The sequence below is a fragment of the Haliotis rufescens genome, unplaced genomic scaffold (assembly GCF_023055435.1).
Source record: "Haliotis rufescens isolate VD_foot unplaced genomic scaffold, xgHalRufe1.0.p SCAF_2, whole genome shotgun sequence".
Lineage (NCBI taxonomy): Eukaryota > Metazoa > Mollusca > Gastropoda > Lepetellida > Haliotidae > Haliotis > Haliotis rufescens.
In genome coordinates, this window is record NW_025963890.1 from 63,304,437 (window position 1) to 63,326,964 (window position 22,528).

General features: G+C 40.3%; 2 protein-coding genes across 4 annotated transcripts in view; both read left to right on the forward strand.

Annotated features, from left to right (window-relative positions):
• LOC124142909 lies at positions 1-16,890 on the forward strand. Of its 3 annotated transcripts, none has more exons than XM_046511682.2 (3): positions 1-144; positions 14,912-15,811; positions 16,196-16,890. In XM_046511682.2, the coding sequence occupies exons 2-3, from the start codon at positions 15,136-15,138 to the stop codon at positions 16,747-16,749; spliced, it is 1,230 nt and encodes a 409-aa protein (XP_046367638.2). In that variant the 5' UTR covers positions 1-144; positions 14,912-15,135; the 3' UTR covers positions 16,750-16,890. The 3 variants fall into 3 exon arrangements, with proteins under 3 accessions (XP_046367638.2, XP_046367649.2, XP_046367627.2); XM_046511693.2 differs by lacking the exon at positions 1-144 and adding an exon at positions 618-639; XM_046511671.2 differs by lacking the exon at positions 1-144 and adding an exon at positions 1,808-1,933.
• LOC124142940 overlaps positions 6,749-22,528 on the forward strand; it is a 23,743-nt gene continuing 7,963 nt past the window's right edge. Inside the window, exons 1-2 of the mRNA XM_048400309.1 lie at positions 6,749-7,622; positions 21,311-22,228. The gene's annotated coding sequence lies outside the window, so the exon portion shown is untranslated. The remainder of the gene's footprint in view (positions 7,623-21,310; positions 22,229-22,528) is intronic.

Below are 22,528 nucleotides of genomic sequence, written 5' to 3' on the forward strand. Positions count from 1 at the left end.
AGTCGTGCCTCGTTTAAACGGACACTTGCGTCATTTCACAATTCGTCCGAATAAACGAATTTCCGTATAACTGAAACCAGCTTCTTACTGGAAGAGTTACTTCCCTTCAATTATGCAACTCATGGCAGATGACAGAGCAAACAGGTACATCCTTTCTCTATCAGCTTTTCATCATTAACGGGCACATTACGACTTGTCATGTCACACAACCAAAGATATAATGCATCTTCCAGCTTCTGGTGTTTTTCTACACCGGATCGTGATTGGTCATTTGAATTTTCCGGGAGATTAAGCCACTTCTGTTAGTCTTTTAAAATGTCACCAATTGTCGATTTTCCTATGGTATGTCCAAATTCAGTGCCATAATGCTTACTGATGGTTTCCATACTTGCTGACGGGAGTTTCTGATACACAGACAAATTTCCCTTTTTTCGCGTGCTGTAACTGCGTGTCACTTACGTTTCGCTGGTTGACAGGCCATACTCAGTTTGAAGTCACAACTTTGACCTTTGACCTCCACAGACGCCATATTTATCGAATGGGATTACATGTACAGTAAACAAGCTCGTCTCAAATGAAACTTAGTGTCACTTGGTTAATTGACTTCTCACGAATCAAAGGATTACCACCAGCGGAAGTGTAAGTGAGACAATTTTGTGTGCATTTCAGTGTTTTGTGTATGAAAATGACCATCCGGTTCCGGAAACTGAATTTCCGTATATACGGGTAAATTTATATAGTAATTATTTCGTTTTGAATGAAAATCGTCCGGAAAGTCCGTATAAGCGGGGCATGTACAGTGTTATATACTGGTTTCGAATTTATATAATGTTTTTTGCTTTTTTTAGATCGAAATAAAAACAAGAGGCACACAGGGCCTTATCGCTCACCTGGATATTTACGCTATCATGACAAAATATACATTTGTACATGTTTATAATACTTCAAATATTTCGTAATTTTGACTCTGTCAGCATTTAAAATGGGTGGATGGCAATTCTAACAGCTTGAACGTGTGTTTCCCTAGATACAAATGTAGCATAAAGATCTTAACCGTTTCCATGTTATGATCCAGGATATATCATATTAAAGGTATATATTCTCTTCATAAAAAACAAATGTATACAATGTATCTGTTTATTATAGGGTGGGGATAACATCGGTTTGCATTTTATGGTTAAGGTTCTAACTCCTTTGGGATTGCCGGACAGATGAACAGAAGGGCCAGTCCTGGTAGCATATGTGCATTCCTCTCATTATAGTCTCAATTGTGCATATGGTTATACGGTGGGGATCTTAAACATGTCCAAGTTATAAACTCTTTTAGCCCCAACCCTTAGTCCCCGGGGCCCCTCAATTTCTCCCATTTGAATCCCCACGTGCGTTCTGTCTCTCTATATATTTTATTTCCGGGCCATTCCTACGGACTTAGACTAACATTTAGTCTCTGAAATCTGATATTACACAATATCCTTCTTGACTCTAAAAAAAAAAAAAAATTCCCTATGCTGATTTCCTGTGGAATAGAGCTAGCTTGAGCTGGCTAGACTTGCTTTTGTATGCATTTCTTGATTATTATTTTTTCATAAAATAAATATATTCCACGGTCATGGTGCAGGACGACTACGGACTCTGTAATTAGAGATAATTGGTGAAGCTTCGTGACTTGTGTCCTAAAGCTTCTCTAAGGCATCCGATGCAGTGAAGGCCTTGGCTGTGTCTGAATGGACGTTGCACGCATGACCTATTTAGACGGAAAGCCGGGTCCCTGTGAAGAAAGTGGGAGTTTGATAACAACAGCGGCTTTTATTAACTGATAGAACTCGTACAGTCGTAAAGGATGTACTGAGTGGACACATCATTGCTTGCAGAGGGAACTAGTCTTAGCTTGCAGTAAGCTACGGTTTCTTTTACGGCTTCAAGTATTTTCCAGGTAACTATCTATATATATTTATTACTGTGTGTGGTCAGTTTTACTTGATCCGAGTTTAAAATAAGGGGTCACCGTATTGGTTCCATTCAGGATGATTTTAAAAAGTGGGCATTTTTTTGCCACTTTTTATCAATAGCCCGGTCCTATCACAGCGTAAGAACACAGCCAGCTTCACAGTTGTTTTTTTGTGGTTGGAAATGGGATCTGCAAAAGGGTTAACAATTAACCCAACCGCCCTTAAATTACTGAGTTGAGACGACACTCATACCCAAAGAAAGTAGGTCACAAAACTGTCACCCGGTTGTAAGAAGAATATACCTGATAGAATCATATTATTGATAAAGTGGTAACTACTGATAACATAGAGTTTCCATTATTGAAATTTTATGTTTTCCTTCACTTTGAGGTCGCGCCTCTGACCTTTCCCGAGAGGATATGAAGTAAGTGGGTATGGATTTACGCTGCTTTAAGCAATATTCCAGCAAAATCAGGGCGGGGGACACTGGAAAATGGGCTTCACACATTGTACCCATGTGGGGAATCGAACACGGGTCTTCGGCGTGACGAGCCAACGCTTTAACCACTAGGCTACTCTACCAACCCGGGAGGCTATACAATCTGTCACGCTACATATTTCTGTGACAAGTGCGTATGTTACATATTATGTAAATACAGCGATAAAACACGCAACCGATAAGTAATCTCTAACACAAAACATCGTTTATAGGTTAAAACTATTTATACTCTCTGTCTCAACTTTATTTAACATTTATGACATAAATGATTTCATGACTCTATTGGTGGACCGACATTGATAACAGTGGGAAATAAGAAAACGTTTTTGAAAATGCATTTTCATTACCTGGGGAGAAAATGTACGAAAATAGATATACATCGTCAACGCTAGAGAATAGCCAGTCTCGAATATCCACTGAAAGACATTCTATAAAAGGCAATAAAGCGGTGAAAATGATACGCATGGATCACTGAACATCATTGATGATACCCGATATTCGCGAAAAGTTTAAGCATGACCGGTCCTACCGGAAGCACCCGCCACTTAATGTGCATAAAACAGTAGGTGGTCTTTACGTACTACTTTTGAGAGACCACTCTTTATTACCATATGGCTGACATTAATTATTTATATTTTCAAATTTAACTGAACTCATTAATAAATCCCATTTAAAAAAAGTAATTTATTAAACTATGTGGTCGTTATTCAAGGTAAAAAAATAAATTAAAAAAATTATGTTGGGTTTAATTTTTTATAGATCTTACCTTTTGGTTTAAATATATTATTTTCAACTAAGAATTATGTTACAGCATGTTGTCAGAACATTAAAAACCGAAGAAGGGAAAATTATTTATGCAACGCTGAAAAAACGTGGAAACCGACGGCGATACATGAACAGTGAAATACATTTCAGCACTTTCTATCTGTCTGTCTGTTGTTTAACGTCGCACTAAGCAATATTCCAGCTATATGACGGCGGTCTGTACATATTCGAGTCTGGGCCAGACAATCCAGTGATTGATATCATGAGCATCGATCCACGCACTTGGGATACGATGACATGCATCAACCAAGTCAGCGAGCCTGACTACCCGATCCCGTTAGTCGCCTCTTACGACAAGCATAGTCGGCACTTATTGTATTCACTTTGGGATAAATGATGACCAATCAACCAAGTCACCGACCCACCACCTGATCCATTTCGCTCAGCTTTAAAGATACGCTCAGGTGACTGGGGACCTTAACAATCCACGGGGCGGGTATTTACGACGGGTAATAGTATATTTCCCTCTTGGCAGAGCATTTATAAGAGAGCTCATGCATTGTGCTGAGCTGTGTCACCCATTGGAGCGTCTGTTAAAGGTGAGGATTCAGTGACAAAAGAATCTCCACGATCTGTATGAAAAGAGGGATGACTTCAACTTTTCAATAGTCAACTTTCCCTTTGTGTCGATCAATATCACAGCAACTACAGTCCACTCCCCCAAATGGCCCGGTTTCGATTCCCCACATGGGTACAATGAGTGCAGGTCATATCTGGTGTCCCCGACGTTCGGTTACCCCATCGCCTCCCCGACACATGATCTAATGCTGGGTCTGTTCAGACGTTCACAGCAAACAAGCTCGGAGGTTCGCTGGACCGTGGAATGTCAATACAAATCCAATGTCCATGTGTATACATTCTGTTACCCGGGAGTTTACTTCATGGTTCGCTCATCAACGTTGAATTGTACCTGCCCAGGGTTTCCCTTGTGTTTTGGACCATATATTATGTGTATTGCTCAATTCTCTGGCAGTCGCTCTACACTACAAACCAACTGATTAAAAATATGATTTTAACTGTGGGACAGCCGTGTCCAATCTAAATTTGCGTGTTCCTTGATACAACCAGCTCGCTTCTGAAGACTCCGTTCTGAATAGAATATATCTTTAGATTTGCCCCATCCCCACAAACAAGAACAATGTCAGCGTTCATTGTACCAACCTTTCATGAAATCGAGTGAACAGATAAACCATGTCTCCATGGGTGTAGAAGCTGTTGTCTCTAACTGCCCAGTGCATGTATCACGTGTGGAGTACACCCCGAGTGCGAGGAACTTGGCGGAGTTCTAAATCTTTGTTATCCAACACAATAATGGTAGCATCTATTTCGACGCCCCGCTGGTTATTTGAAAAAAAATGGTCCATGAAAGTATATTTACCTTCCTACAAACATTGACGTCTCTGTAAGTCCGTTTGGGCGACTTATGCTGTTCACTAAAATGTATGAATACTTGTTTGTGTTCGTGCACGTGGCAGACTCTTTGTGTAATGTAAGCATGATAGTGTAGGTTTCGTGTGACTTTAGTAACATCTTACTAGTGAATTGTTTGATAGGTATTACTTAGAAGTTGACGGATGGCAAAGTAAACACAATTTATGGATAACAACTTCTTAATTCTGTAAAAAAGGAAAATTAACAGAAACCGTCCACATTCGCCGCCACAAGCATCCGCCTTGTGAACTAATTAAGCAATAATCACCACACCTATGTGGACTTGGCTTTATGTCTCTTCCCCCTATGTGTTTTCTGTTCATCATGTTGTGACAGAATTATCCTTCTGGTGCCGTTACCTCCTCATGTTATTCCACTCATGTATGATAATTGTTGTTACTGTTAATCCTCCACCTACTATATATATTCTGTACAATGGTCCTCATTCATCCTTCCTATACTCACCTACATAGGCAGCCCACCGCAATTAGAGGAACAGCCCAATCCTCAGTCCACATGGGACTATGCAAAGGCTGATTGGCCTAAATTCAGGAAGGAATGTATATCATTCAAATCCCCAGGAATTGCCTCGGATAATCCTGAAATCTCACCTTATCAATTATTGCCGCAGCTGAAAAATCAATTCCAAAAAAGACCACAAAACTGGCAAAACACCGGTACCATGGTGGAGCAGGGAAATAGCAAGAGCTAGGAGAGTGAGAAAGAAAGCCCTAAATAGGTCAAAAAGGGATAAATCAGCCTTCGCCCAAGTCCGAGCGGCCAGGACAAAAGTTAGACAGCTCATAGACGATTCTAGAAAAGAGACCTTCTGCAAATCTCAAAATGAAAAAACCTAATGCTAAAACAGTCTGGAGCAAAATACACGCAATCAGTGGTAAGCGTAAACCCACAAACATTCCCAAGTTAGCCAACGCCCATACAGTCAAAGAAAAGGCCAACATTCTAGCCGAGCACATCTCATCTGTGAGCAGTAACACAAACTGCAGCAAAGAATTCAAACAGAAAAAAATGCTTATGCTTAAGATATCAAATTAGCCTCAAAGCAGGCATCTGGTGTACAATATACCATTTACTGTGGCAGAGTTTGATGATGCAATACAACATAGAAAAGGCACAACACCTCGTCTTGACACAACCAGTTACGAGATACTGGTATAACATTGATACTGGTATAACATTGATACTGGTATAACATTGATACTGGTATAACATTGATACTGGTATAACATTGGGATTAACAGTATACATTAATAAGAGTAAAGGTATGGTATTTAAAATGAAGGACCTCTTTCATAAGATGAAGAATAGTTTATTAATGCTGAAGATGTTGAAGTGGTGTTATTCTGTACATATCTTATTTTTCAGCATGTGTTTCTTTAGCTAAACAGACAAACAAGGTCTTAGTACATATCAAATATCCCGATGTAAACGTTGATACGTATTTTAACATGTTTGGTTGTTTATCTATTTGCTATATGGTGCGGAAATATGGTATACAGAAGTATGAAAAGGAATTGAAATTATACATACTAGATATTGTAAATATACTTTGAAAATAGGATACATATCTTCAAATACTGCTGTATTAGGTGAGAATGATAATGTATGAACATGGTGTTGTGATATTAATTCAGTATTGGATTAAGCTATTAAGAATGCCTTCGGGCAAATATCCAAAGCACTGTAATTTCATGTTAGGTAAATATGATGAATTAGGTTATAATAATTTGGACCCATCTGCAATATATACAGATGTGTTTATGGATTTGGTGATGCATGGTAGATGCAAGATGTCGGAGACTAATGCTTTTGTTTATACATTTTAGCAAGAAAAGACAGATTTGTTTATGCTAGAAGGATCAGACTATATCTAATTCACCAAGGCTAGAATTATTTTGCACCCACAAATCCATATTACAAACTAAGCAATATCTGTCATCAATTAGAACTGTAAATTTTAGAATTTGCACTAACAAAATTAACTGACTTTACAATAAACAAAATAGAATGTCCAGTGATCATAATTTTACTGACAGTTGATGCAATTTCTAGGGAGATGACCCAGGGGATGACCAGGCTACACAAACATAAGTACAAGATATTTGCCCATGTATTATTATGTATATCCCAAGATGCATACGTTAACTGACAACAAAACTAGTGTCACATTGCCACATTGTTCTCACACTATACGGTGGAGTCTACTGAAGTCTACAGTCAAAAGGCCTACAATGTTACAAAACAAATTTATGGATCAGCGATTTTCTCCATCACTACCTTCAAACTATAAATAAAGCGGTGTAGTTCCGCTTGATGAGAAGCTCATGTGATACCATCATGCAATAACACAAAGGACATCATTTGCTATTGAGGTCAAATGACTTCCTTGTAGACGACATGGTGTAATTTGACTGCATAAATGACAGGCGTGTCGCGTACATGCATCACACTATGGAGTCCCAGAAGGGACACTGTCGTTTTGTCACCCTTACAAAAAACAATGAAAACCGAGTCAAAATTAACCAAAAGCGATAGTGTGTCAACGCACATGTTAACCATTTGTCGTATTGTCGCGGTTTGAATAATAGTTTTGATTTTTACCAAAAGGGCCACAACGTGACAATATCCCTTCTGGGATACCATATTCACACAGCACACAAAGCCGTACATGTGACATTGAAACTGTGCACGAAGGTGTAATCGAGGAAATACCAGACAAAACAAAAGTGCTGTTTGATTTGGGCAGGTATTCTATGGATTAAACCTTCCTAGAGGATTTATCTGATTTCGCCACACTGGATACCCTGTCCTCCGGACACTGACTAATATAACCCGCTGGGGAAATAGAAAGGTTTCTGTTCTACAGACCATTATCCGAACACCGCCTCCAGATCCAGGTAAAATTCATTTTGTTTTTGATGTTTGCGTATTCCATTACACCTGGTCTTCAATACATAAACATGTATTAAATGTTCATCACTCTACTAATGATACACATAAAATATATGTTGTGTTTATATTTAGGCACACCTGGACTTCATGACATATACATGCTTCAAATGAATACCTGTTTTTAGTAGTGTTTGTATGTGTGTGTGAGAGAGAGAGAGAGGGGTGGGGGGGTGGGGGGGGGGGGGGGGGAAAGAGGCGGAGGGAAGGGGGAGAGAGAGGGGGGAGAGGGAAAGGGGGAGGGAGGGAGGGAGATGTGACAAAGGGGGAGAGAGGGAGGGAAGGAGAGGGGGGAGGGGAGAGAGATGAGGCAAAGGGGGAGGGAGAGAGAGAGAAAGAGGGGAGGGGAGTGAAGGAGAGGAAGGGAAGGGAGAGAGAGGGGGGAGAGAGAGAGGGAGGGTGATAGGTGAGAGAGAGGGAGGGAGGGAGATGTGACAAAGGGGGAGAGAGAGGGGGGAGAGAGAGAGGGAGGGTGGTAGGTGAGAGAGAGGGAGGGAGGGAGATGTGACAAAGGGGGGAGAGAGAGGGGGAGAGAGAGAGGGAGGGTGGTAGGTGAGAGAGAGGGAGGGAGGGAGATGTGACAAAGGGGGAGAGAGAGAGGGAGGGAGGGAGAGGGAGGGAGGGCGAGAGAGATGAGGCAAAGGGGGAGGGAGAGAGAAAGAGGGGAGAGGAGGGAAGGAGAGGGAGGGAAGGGGGGAGAGAGGGAGGGTGGTAGGTGAGAGAGAGGGAGGGAGATGTGACAAAGGGAGAGAGAGAGGGAGGGAGGCGAGAGAGATAAGGCATAGGGGGAGAGAGAGAGAAAGGGGAGGGGGAGGGAAGGGGAGAGAGAGAGGGAGGGTGGTAGGTGAGAGGGGGAGGGAGGGAGATCAGACAAAGGGGGGAGAGAGAGAGGGAGGGAAGGAGAGGGGGGAAGGGGGAGGGAGGGGAGAGAGATGAGACAAAGGGAGGGAGAGAGAGAGAGAAAGAGGGCAGGGGAGGGAAGGAGACGGAGGGAAGGGGAGAGAGAGAGGGAGGGCGGTAGGTGAGAGGGGGGAGGGAGGGAGATCAGACAAAGGGGGGGAGAGAGAGAGGGAGGGAAGGAGAGGGGGAGGGGGAGGGAGGGGAGAGAGATGAGACAAAGGGAGGGAGAGAGAGAAAGAGGGCAGGGGAGGGAAGGAGAGGGAGGGAAGGAGGGGGAGAGAGGAGAGAGAGGGGGAGGGAAGGAGAGGAGGGAAGGGGAGAGAGAGAGGGAGGGAGATGGGACAAAGGGGGAGAGAGAGGGAGGGAGGGAGAGGGAGGGAGAGGGAGGGAGGGCGAGAGAGATGAGGCAAAGGGGGAGGGAGAGAGAAAGAGGGGAGAGGAGGGAAGGAGAGGGAGGGAAGGGGGGAGAGAGGGAGGGTGGTAGGTGAGAGAGAGGGAGGGAGATGTGACAAAGGGAGAGAGAGAGGGAGGGAGGCGAGAGAGATGAGGCAAAGGGGAGAGAGAGAGAAAGAGGGGAGGGGGAGGGAAGGGGAGAGAGAGAGGGAGGGTGGTAGGTGAGAGGGGAGGGAGGGAGATCAGACAAAGGGGGAGAGAGAGAGGGAGGGAAGGAGAGGGGGTAGGGGGAGGGAGGGGAAAGAGATGAGACAAATGGAGGGAGAGAGAAAAAGAGGGCAGGGGAGGGAAGGAGAGGGAGGGAAGGAGGGGGAGAGAGGAGAGAGAGGGGATGGAAGGAGGGGGTGGTGGTGGTGGTGGAGGTGGAGGGGAGACAGGTAACCTATGTGTAATTGTACAACAGGTAATAGCCCCGTATTAGTCAATTAAGTTATGTTATGTAGATTTCGGTATCTATTTTACCCGTGCTTAATGCAACACACTGGCGGAAGACTTGCCTCCACTTCATGATAAGCTCCCTCCAATTTTTTTTCCGACCAAAAAACTATAGATATTTTATTTCATCATTATCGCACCCTACCAAGGTAGGTGGCGACACGGGTGGCCCAGTCGTCTAAGGCGCCGCGATTCGCTGTGCAGAGTTGCGTCCCTTGGGCACACCAGAAACCTATGATTGTAGGTTTCTAGGTTTGTCAGCACCATACCCGTGCTCATGGGTTTCACCGAAGTGGTAAACGTCTGAGACCTGCATCACTTCGGGTTTTCCTCCCACATTAAGCTGACACGCCGTGATATAACTGGAATACTGTTGAAAGCGTAGCTTCTCTTTCAATTACATATTGTCTGAAAGGTCGTTGTCGTTAAATGTCGTTAGCGCACTGAGAGCACTGCCAAATATTTTTATTAGAAACATACCATGCATTATAATAACAGGGGACAGGGATATCTGTGCATTTTGTTTATGCAGGGAGTATGTATTTGTATAGCCACTCAACTTCAGAACACGCCTGGGGATTGATGGTACAAGGTTGCATTGTTTACTCTCTGTCAAGGTCATTGTTCCCCTCAGGGGTTATCACATCCTCGTATATTACATGATATATATGTCAACATCACAGGCAAACATGAATCTCAGGTACAAGTTAATCTTAACATGCACATTTAGGGAGTAGTTTTAGCTCCAGTATAATATTTTGAATGCATTCGGTTTTCCAGATTGATATTTGTGAATGTGAACATAACACAGCTTGTCAAGACAGGCAAGGGTCAAACTTCATTCTGACTATCGGGGAAAACGTTATAAATCAGATTTGATCTGAGTATTAATGCTGTTAAAAATCAAGACATACACTTGATCCCCAGTGGAAGGATACATATCCTTACTTTAATCCCACCTTACCTAGCGATCCTTAGTTCTTATGGTGACAATTTCAACACGTGAACTTTGTAATATTGCATAAATATTATTCAATTATTTGTGATTCTAGTAGGTTTATTGATAATCTGTTTTAACGCAATTTCATGTTTTAGATATTTAGACTATCTGTCCAATTCGCTACTAACATCAATCTTAAAATCGCCCGCACATACCTAACACCTATACACCGTCTTTTACATACATGTACAGTCAACTTTATAACGAACACGCATATAACGAACTGACGGATATAACGAACTTACTTTTTAGTCCCGACCATTTGTTGCATGTATGCTTATAACGAACTACGGTTATTACGAACTAAACTTACTGGTCCCCTCGAGTTCGTTATAACCGTAGTCTACTGAGGTTGATTAAATAGACCCGTACATGTGCATGCATCTTCTGGTGCAAAATTGATCGTAAGACATGGACATACATGCACATGCATATGCGTATATATGATTGATTTAAAGACACGTTCATAAATATATAACATTGAAATTCGGTGAAATGATCACAACGATTTAATTCTAAAACCAAGTTTTAATATTACATTTACAGTATTCATTACAGATTTAAATCAAATGAGTTTCAATGGCTGTTTACATGTCATCTAATAATTTACTATAGATATATCCCTTGTATGTTAAACTGCTCACTTTGAATTTGTAATTAATAAGTCATTCAAAACAAAGGTTTGTGATTTTGACGTGTACTCTGCACTATTCCCCAAGGAAAGTATGTATAAATCAAATACTCTTCTTTACAATACGTAATGGTCTTTTATAGGAGGAAAATAAAATATTGATAAAATCTTCTCACAGTATTTGTTACATGTAACGATTTTAGTCTTTTAGTAAAATTGAGACACAATTAATTTGTTACAGCAGTATTTCTAAGAAATTTTTTGTTGTTGCAAAAAGAACCCCAACGTCGATAATTAAAAATAAATCAATAAAAGTATATGTCCAAATAGTTGAGCAGGTATGATTAACGATGCTCAACTGTGTGAAGCCTATATTCAAAGAGAAAGAGACTCATAGTCTATCGTAGTACAGAGGAAGGCCGTTCTGTCTGCGTGTTTGGGTGTGGAAATATTATGACTGGTGTCTCGTCTAATATCACAGTTGAGTTTAAAGGTCTTTGATAAGGGGTATAAATGCAGGTACGCCACCACTGTGAAAGGCCACGGTGGGAAAGCAAACACAATCCCATTTTTATGGATCTGGATTTTATAAACGTATAAACAGAAGTTGAGGACCACTCCCTAACTCCACGTTTTGTTTGTTTGCTGTTTAACGCCACACCCAGAAATATCCCAGCTACGTAATAGGGAGTGGTGGTGCAACGTACTGCTGGACCGGAATAAGTCATGTTATAGCATCAACGTGATGCAAAATTGTCCAGAAGAGCAAATTTAAAATATACAGAAAACAACGAGGCTTAGTTCTGTAATGGCTATTTTGAACAATATTGATATGACAATTTCTTGTTCCTTATGTACAGCATAACAATTGATGCAAACCACGACGACAGGCACAAGACACAGAATCAAATTGATGTTCCATCAATAATGTCGGAATCAATTTTATTTAAAAAAACTACCTACAATAACATAAAAAATGCAATGTGTATAAATATAAAACGTTAAGGCCAGAGTGAGTGAGTGAATATGGTTTTACGCCGCTTTTAGCAATATTCCAGCAATATCACGGCGGGGGACACCAGAAATGCGCTTCACACATTGTACCCATGTCGGGTTAAGGCCAGAGAGTAACCAGTCTCTATTATATGCCGAAACAGATTCCATTGGGCGTTCAAGGCACAATAGCAGTGCTGCAACACTGTTCAATAAGTGTTTGTTTGTTACCTGACAAAGCAGTGCTCCTGCCATAAAACGTTGGCCTGTAAACAATCGAATCTTAATCTTAAGTGATTGACTAGAAATAAACAGTGATACGGTATCTATGTATTGACTTTGTTGAAAAGAAGAAGATTTTTCTTGTCCTTATGAACAGCAATTGTGACAATAATATTGGTGTACATGGTACAAAATATAATGTCACTGTATTGCTTGGAATGTATTGATGTATTCTTATTCCTTACGCACTACCTAACCTTTCAGTGCAAAGCAAGATGAGAATAATGCTTAGCAAGCATGTTGACGGAATAACATTCCTATATTTCCCTACAAGAACAGTGACCGTAATATGTTACATTTAAAAAATAAATTCTTGCTACATTTAAAAATAGTGATAAAAATATTCTACATGAATATACAATATATCCCCCGATATAAACAATGGCTGTTTCAGTTATGTTACTCAATGGACAAAGTTGTCATGACAGTTTCTATGCACATAACTGACATCATCATTACTTTATATGAATGTTAGCTTGAATATATCAAGATATTAATCATCAAACCGTTTGAGATATTTAAATTCTTAATCATCAATTTTAAGGCTGTGTGAAGCGTCCTACACGGCTATGTCGACGTCAAATCGTCTGTTTGTTGTTTAACACATCACAAGCAATTTTTATACTTATATAACCAATGACTACCAATATATATATGACTAGTTATAGAGGCATGTTATTTATTCTTATTCAAATCGTTTTACTATTCAGATTTGCGCTTTATGGACGCCGGTTTGTACGTTTATTGTGGAGGTTTAAACGAAAAATCCGATGTGCATACTAAATAAGTAGAGATGGTATGTGCATGTATATGTGTCTAGACTTAGAAGCATGCTATTTCTACCTCCATAAACGGAAATAATATTGAAGTCAATAATTTATTAATAAATTGGTCATTGGTGGCCCAGTCGTCTTAGGGGCGAAATTCGCTGTGCCAGATGTGCCATGAACACATGATCGTGGGTTCAAATCCCAGTTTGCCCAGATTTCTTGGTTTTTCAGTACCATACCCATGCTCTTGGATATCACCAAAGTGGGAAACGTCTCTTCGGGCTCACATCAAGCAGACACTCTATGAAATACTGTTCACTGATGAACTCATTCACTCATACCCAGAGACCAATAATACACGTGGTAATCGGATTTCATAAACGTTCGTGAATATTCAGGGATAGTTTAGCTTTACTCTGTATACTTGTGTGTATGCTTCTTTTCAAAGTTTTTATTTATGTATGACCAGCTTTAATTCACTAAGCAAGGGCGATATAGAATATGAAAACAAGATAAAAAGAAGAGAACGTGGTACATATGATATTTGCCAGAAATATTTTGAAATTTTGTTGGTTTGTTGTTTAACTCAGCAATATTTCAGCTACATGACGGCGGTTTGTTAATAATCGAGTCTGGACCAGACAATCCAGTGATAGACATCATGATCATCAATCCACGCAATTGGCATGCGATGACATGCATTAACCAAGTCAGCGAGCCTGACCACCCGATCCCCCACGACTTCTTACGACCAGCATGTCGCCTATTATGAAGTTGTAAGTGGTAGGACAGTCAAAGATAGTATCTGTCGTTTTAGAAATGTTTCCATCTTCTGACATAATGTAATGGGCACAAGTGAAACAGAGGTATACTTTATCTCTTGAAATATGAAATGTCAATGCAAGAGAAGAAATAACAAGTATTATCCACCGAAACAGATTCGGCAAACTAGCTTATATGAATGGACCACTGAAAATCAGTGATGTCACCAGGTGTGACAGGGCACCCGCAATTTGCATAACAAGTAAGTATCTGTCGCATGAGGCCGACAGCAGTATTCCTGCCATGCGACGACCTCCTGTATACAAACAATACAATCAAGTAATCGATGAACCAGAAAATCCAGCGACACGATAGTGCATTTACTGATTTTGTTGAGACTAGTAAAAACGAAATGCTAATTATGAGTTACGTCTGCTGTGTTCAAGTGCAGAGATTCTGCTGCTTATAAGTAAACAAACACGTTAAAAAAATTAATGTATCTGTTTTTGCAAGTTTTTTTTTACACAGGGGCCAGTTTTAATGTCAAGGCCCAAACATTGCTTTTGTAGTTGAAAGCGCAGACAAATGCTACTGAGCTTCTAATGGAAACTGGAGCTTCAGCAGAAACATCGACCCAGTTTCAGTAAATATATACTGTCAATGAAAGAGAATAAATAACAATATTAGACTATTCACCGAAACAGATTCATTTGGCATGAAAGGCAAAAGTTATATGAATGGACCACTGGAAATCATAGATGACACCAGGTGTTCGCAAAATGGTAAGCATGTCCCGAAAGTAATGAACTTATCTTGATCAGAGATGCACGCTTAAAAATAAACCTGCCATAACAACTGCTAAATTCCTAAGTTAATAACTCTCAATACACTTATTATGAACATTTGAGACACGAGACAGACTGTCAATACACATGTACTTGCGAAAGCTGACATGTCCGTTTCTTAAGTCTGTCCATTTCATTCAAGGAAATTTCAACTGTTTGTTTTCAGTTTTCGTCGTGTCGGCTTAATATATGAGGAGAAATTGGGTCAGAGAGGTTAAGTGCGCCGAATGAAATCCCAGTTTTGCGCTGACAAACAACAACTAATAGTCAAGATGCGAAGAGGGAGACAAATCAAGAAGAAATGAATTATTCATAATTTGCAAGACAACGCCAGCACCACGTCTTCCTTCTTCAGAACTTCAAGGTGAAAACTATCTTCGCATTGAAACCATGACAAAGACATTCCGGGTCATGGTGGTAGTTGTGTTTGGCACAGCGCTGTTTGTAATGGGTTATATCAGCTCCCATTTTAAACCAATGAGTGACTTGGAGGTAACATTGGACTCCAAAAATACAGTATTCCAACCCCCTAATCCCATAAGAATGGACAATTATGAATCCCGATGTCCAAACGTTCTTCAAAACATGACCCAAGGTCATTGGAGTACGAGAAAGCTTACCAGGGCTGAAAGTGGATCCTCAGAACGGTTTTATCAGATGGCCTTGAACCGCAAAGGGGTACCCAAATCTCTCCAGAGACATGACAGTCGATGTGGTAACATAGGCTACACAAACGTAACGACTTTTCTTCGAGCAATTTGCAATCCTACAGGACCGACCCCTTGCTGCTACAACTTCAAGTGTGTCAACAAAACAGAAGCCCAGTGTCGGTGTAAAAACTGTTGGGATATTCGACAGCAGATTCAAGCAGAATATTCTACCTGGATACCATCCGATCCCCGGTGTCAACCACGAGAATATAGTCCCAGACAAATCTGTAAGTTGTTGGACGGCGGAACCATCCGCTTTCTTGGGGATTCCTTCGTGCAACATCTCTACACAGGCTTGCTGATGACGGTCCGAGGAAATTTCAAAGACGGCGGTGTTAGAACCACAGAATCCCGAGGTCAGTATTTGCGTAACGACGGTAAGGGACCCGTCATTTAGTATTTTCATGCCCCTCCCTGAGAAGGCAAAATGCAAAAAAACCCTCTTATGTTTATGTTATTATACTCGTAACATCCACTTTTCATTCCCATCAGCGGTATGTAAGAATTTCCGTAACGGGCGTAATGTGGATTGTTTAAATCCCGCATTTCGTTGAAGATATTCGTTATCCACTGCCTGCTAAAGTACGAGAATATGCACTTAGAATGTCGAATTAATAATACAACAAAAATTGAAATCCATAAGACAATCCTGTCTTCAATTTCACATCTTCTAAATGCCACATGAATATTTAGTCGTACGTACCGATCAAAATTGTAAGTGGCCTTCTTACCATTTTCAGCGTGGAAATCCAGATGCTCTGGGATGAATATTTTCGATGACGGAAAATGTAGGAGGTTTCTTGATTCAAGGCCATCGAATATATGCGGAGGCAGAGTGACGCTCAGTTGGATGGAACATAACTTCGGCAAAAGTTGGAGAGAACTAATCAATGACGTCATTGTAGGCTTAGCTTACCGGAAGACGCTGTTTGTAATTGGCATAGGTATGAATGAGCATTATAACTCAACTAAAGTGAAGATGGAATATCTGAAGCCAACGTTCGATAGGTTACGAAAAATTGGTATTCTCTGGCCCAAGGTATTGTTTGTTGATATGAATGCTCCAGGAATTATGAAACGTTCAGATACACAGTCAAAGCCTCACGTCCTTCGATTCAATCGCGATATGGAGAAGTTTCTGAAGGTATATAAAGTACCCGTTTTAAAGACATTTAATATGACAGACGGCGTGCGTAGCTTTGATGGAACACATTATGCGTTAGGAGTGAATGTCGTGAAAGCGAACATTTTCCTGAACTACATACAGGAACTCAGTGATAGTGGGCATTGGTAGCTAAATATGGAAATACGATTGACAGTATGTATCTTATATAGTCATGTGAAATAAACATTTTGTGGTGTTGTAAAATATTAGATGATATGCGCTTTGAATATTTATATATATTTTTAAAATAAATACATGGAACACCTTTTTGGTTGATTTTTATCTGTCTGTTGACCCCGTAATTCCGAGTACGAGGATCGGTTGGTAACATAGTGTGATGTGTCTAGTAGGAGCATTGGTCCCACGGTAACTTCGAGTGCCGAGTATACTTGGTGATATGGGCTTTGAATATTTATAGATAGTCTCAAAATAAACACATGAAACAGTATCCATGGTGGTTCGGTCTGTTCCTATTGGTTGTTCCAGATGCTTGACGAGAGAGTCGATTCGGGGGAAGAACAGACCCCCATTACTCTCGTGCTTTGTCTGGTTCCTCGTGTATGGTCGGGTGGTTGTGATAAAGCTGGAATATGTGGTATTATAGTATGACTCTTTACTATCGCGGGCTCTATATTATCGAGAAATCACGTAATCCACTCCCCCCTATCGACTGTTTACTTATGAAATCTAAGCACGATATTTCTTCGCTTGATCGAATACATGACTCGTTGCGATATGTCACGGCAAAGACCATATATATTATATGGTCGCTGGTCACGGCTACACGTTAGTATACACGTTAACTTTATTATGATAGTTTCTGGAATGGCTTTGAAGTGGAATTACCCCTACCTTCATTCGAAATTGATTACAAAAGAACCCATTTAGTTTAGACGAAGTCCCCTGACCCAAACTAGGTCGTATGAATACTGATGATGCATAATCAAAAACCGAAAGTGATGTAAACCACTTAATCCACACGTATCACACCACAAAATAGCCATACCACGATACTATGGAGTTGCCCGCCTTTAAGTCGCTAATGACAGGTACTTTGTTTACCGAACACATTAAAGAAAATCAGCATCGATCAATCCTGATACATGTGTCATAAAAGATGAACAAAGAACAAGAAACACTTTGCGTATGACATATTTAATAGGTCTGTAAGCGTGCGCCATTACGAACCATTATAAATTAACTACCGCGATAATATAGGGTTCCATCCTAAACAGCATTCGCTCGCTCACTTGTGATGTGTACATCATTCCAGGGTCGGATGGTCAGGCTCGCTGACTTGGTTGATGCATGTCATCGATCTCAATTCCGTGGATCGATGCTCATGACATCAATCACTGGATTGTCTGGTACAGATTCGATTATTTACAGACAGCCGTCATATAGATGGAATATTGCTGAGTGCGGCTTTAAAGAGAAGGAAACAAACATTCCAATCAAATGAAACATAACTGATACCAAAACCTGACACAAAGCTAGCCTTATATAACCATTGAAATGATTCAATTCTTATAAGCAAAAAGCTGAAACTTCGTACAAAACAATAAGGAAGTTGTTATCCATTAACGATTCATGTCTTCGTTATTCGGTGTTGGTAATGAGACGCGCAAGACATTAAAAAAATAGAATTAAAGCACTGCTGTATGTTGAGCAGTATCATAGGCGTAGGAACAAAGGGGCGAGAGGGGGCAAATGACCCCATGCCGTGTGCAGTATACAAACAAAATGGGCCATCATCCGACTGAAACATGCGGAATGTGTCTCAAACTATTCAGATAAAGATTCATAAAGGTTTAAAACGTCATTTTAAGAAGACATTTCAAATTGAAAATGTATTTATTTTATGAAATATAAATGCAAAAATGTGATACCAGGATCTTCAAAGGACTGAAATTGGTATTACAAACTAACAACGTTTACAAATCAATGCAATTTGCCGAAAGCAATTACAATGGCAGTACACAATAGAGTGGAAGTACAATATTCAATTTCACTATATAATATGATACTAGTGGTCAGTAACAAATACACAAACAGTGGTGATATCTAAACTCAGTGATCATAAATATATTCACCTAGCAGCGATAGTGGTCAAACTTTCGAGATTTGTCTATGCTGTGAATCTGGGGTGAAAAGAGATTTTCACACGAAAGCTTGTCTTGATGTAATGTCACATGAAATGTGAGATGAAATGTGAGATGAGACAGACACACGCCCTCTCCACTTATATAGTCAAACTAAATTAATTTAACACCCTTCATTAAAGGATTTTGAAGTCGCCAAAAACAGTCTGGATGCAATTATTACTGAAGTCACTTGTTTAAATTTGAACAACCATGACCTGTCTACATATTCACCAGATATATTACTGATATATGACCTGTATGGTATTGAATATACTCATATAACATAAACTTACAAATATGAATATGACTAGTTATAAAGGTATGTGTTCGCTCCTAACCAGTATTCAAATCGTTTGTTTGTGTGTTTAACTTTAAGTGCTGGGATAGTGGATATGCTACGTGTATGGTGTATGTTTATTTCCTACTTTGAAAAAGTCCTCACGATGGAATACGATGGAATTCCTCAGCTAAGACCTAAGACCTGATTACAAATTGTAAACATGAGCAAGTCTTCAACTGTAAGTTAGGGTGTCTACACCAGAATAAACATGTTAGCAGTTCAGTCAGCAGAATGCATATAAAACTTTTAAAAAGCCAACTAAAACCCCTTTGACCTTTAAGAATGCTATGACTATAAGAACAGAAATGAACTCCACTCCAGTACACACAGGCCGCAGTCTTCCACATTTCACGTGTATCCTACACAGAGATACATTTATACTTATAGACACAGTATTTCAATATTCTTACAGTTCATAAATGCTGACAAAATGGTGTAACATAAGATGTTTTGATTCGTGTTCCATTTATATCAATTTCACCACTATTTTGCCTTTTGTGCTCTATGGAGTCTGTTTGGGCGGATAACCGAGGATGGTTAATCTCATTTCATATTTACATTCAGACACAATGTTTCTTGGGCTAAGTTTCAAAATGACCGTTTGCTATATAAAGAAAATATTTCAGTTTTGTTTCCTCGAAAGAAATGGTCGTGAATAAGCGTTCTGTGTAAAAGGTGAAGACACAAACACATTGTGAAGCATCACCAACATCTTTAACGGAATTTAGGCTGCTTTCTTTTCCTAGCTGAAGTATGTTTCAATCAACTCGTCTCCAAAGGAAAACTGTTTTTATTTATTGTCATGAATCCAGTGTCTACGTCTGCACATAAAAACCTTTGCATACAAATCAGTGTTGCTGGGGTCATCGAATGGGCATAAATGAGTGAGTGAGTTAGTATGGTTTTACGCCGCTTTTAGCAATATTCCAGCAATATCACGGTGGGGGGACACCAGAAATGGGCTTCACCCAATGTACCCATGTCGGGAATCGAACCCGGGTTTTCGGCGCGACAAGCGAACGCTTTAACCACAAGGCTACCCAACCGACCCTCGAATGGGCATAAGCTCCTCTCAGTGACACATCATCTCCACACGCAATGTAATTGAATAAGACCAGGGATGTTGAGAGTTTTCAATATTTTTGTTAGTGAAACAAGTTCCCGTGGTTTATTAGTACAAGCTTTGGTATTAAACAATGTGCAATACAAGCTCGTCGTATTAAACATTGGTATCTTCAACGGGCGAGTAATAACATTTTCTTTGTCATTTTAGGAGAGCCTTTATCTTTCGGCAGTGTAGTGTGTGCGTGTAAAACACCATTATCTCTTATCTCGATTCTGAGGATGTGTAAAGTTCACGTGATTGGCATTCTTTATAAGAGATGTTACATATTATCATGGTAGGGAGTCGATTCTACCATTCATTGTGCACTGTTGCGTCCCGTAGACACGCCAGAAACCTATGATTGTGGGTTCGAATATCGGTTTGGCCCGATTATGTTTCTTGGTTTGTGAGCACCACACTCGTGGGTTTCACCAAAGGGGTAAACTTGTGAGACCTTCTTTACTTTGGGCTTTCCTCCCAATGTAAGCTGATACGCCGTGATATAACTGGAATACTGTCCACAGTGGCGTTAAACCAAACTCACTCACTCATGTCATGTTCTGTAAAATACCATTACATACAAACTGCTTGGGATAATAGTCTGCTGGTCCGTTTTAAAAAAAATGAAATTAAACATACGTAAACCATCATAATATCTTTTTAAAACTTTTCATGTGCAACCAGTATCTGGCCAACGCCGATGGAATAGGTTTTCAAGTCTCCCTGTAAGTTAAGGGTAAACCAGATGGTATACTATTTATATTTTAGTGTCTCTCAACCCGACGAAGTTATCCATCTTCATGAATTAAAAAAGATGGATAATTTTCTTTCTTGTGATTTCAAAGAATGTTCACATGCTACTGGACAAGTCATTACAACATGATTGCATTTCGGGGCATGTTTGCAAAAGAAGATGATATGATTATGCTAATCCCTGTAGATAACCCCAGTTTCATTGATGACTTGTCTTGTATGTTAAATGATTGAATTGGTGAATGATGAAATGCATGGGAATGTGTGTATGGGTAGGTTTATCTTGCAGATGAGTTTATGCAGATGACGAAATCAGTTTTATTACAGAAAACTTTAATCTGTTTTCAGTTTGGTCGTATAAACACATTGTGTGTGGGAAAGTGAATCATTTCGAAGAGATTTACTTTGGTGAAAAACTGCTTTGGTGCTGACACAACCTTAGATCACAGATTAAGTTGAGAAGAAAAGGATTTATAGAGCCCTAACAAGAATTGAACCTTACATAACTTGCAAGAAAGCAATAGCACCAGGCTCTCTTCAGGTTTACGTCGTGGGAATGCTCTTTTTTCTTTGAAGCCATGACAAATGGACACATGGCTTCATTCCGAGGCACGCTAGTAGCAGTATTTGGTATCACTCTATTCATAATGGGTTATATCAGCTCTCATTTTGAACCAGTCAGAAACCTGGAGGTAACTTTGGAGTCCCAAAATAAGGCATTTTATCCCCCTAATCCTATAAGCGGTGACAATTATGGATCCAGATGCCCAAGCGTTCTGCAGAACATGACCGAAGGTCATTGGAGTACGAGAAAGCTTACCGAAGCCCAACGTAGACAATCAGAACGGTTTTATCACATGGCCTTGAACCACAAAGGAGTACCCAATTCCCTCCAGAGACATGACAGTCGATGTGGTGACATAGGCTACACAAACGTAACGACTTTTCTTCGAGCAATTTGCAATCCTACAGGACCGACCCCTTGCTGCTACAACTTCAAGTGTGTTAAAAAGACAGAAGCCCAGTGTCGGTGTAAAAACTGTTGGGATATTCGACAGCAGATTCACGCAGAATATTCTACCTGGATACCATCCGATCCCCGGTGCCAACTACGACAATACAGTGCCAAACAAAGCTGTCAGTTGTTGGACGGCGGAACCATCCGCTTCCTTGGGGATTCCCTCGTGCGACACATCTACACAGGCTTGCTGATGACGGTTCGAGGCAATTTCAAAGACGGCGGTGTTAAACCCACAGAATCCCCACGTAAGTATTTGCGTAATGAGGTTAATTGTCTCAGTTAACCTTTGTCAGGAAATATAAATATAACTATATTGATAGGGGACATCTTTGTGTAAACATAAATACATATATGTCAATGGAATACCTTTTGGGTAAATGAATAAAAGTTTGGGCCTTTGGGCCTTTTCCTCAACAATTCAAAGTTGTCATGTAAAAAGAATGCTAATTAGAAAGTTTGTTGTAATGAAACGTTATTCTTCTTGACAATGTGACTCGATGGCTTTGCGACAGCATCGTGTAAGATCTGTGGTAGTTAATTCGTTA

Excerpts from the sequence above, each read along its gene's own strand:
- LOC124142909 (XM_046511682.2), top strand. The coding sequence starts at position 15,136 with ATGACAAAGACATTCCGGGTCATGGTGGTAGTTGTGTTTGGCACAGCG. Across the intron at positions 15,812-16,195 it reads TAGAACCACAGAATCCCGAG|CGTGGAAATCCAGATGCTCT; the intron begins GTCAGTATTTGC and ends TACCATTTTCAG.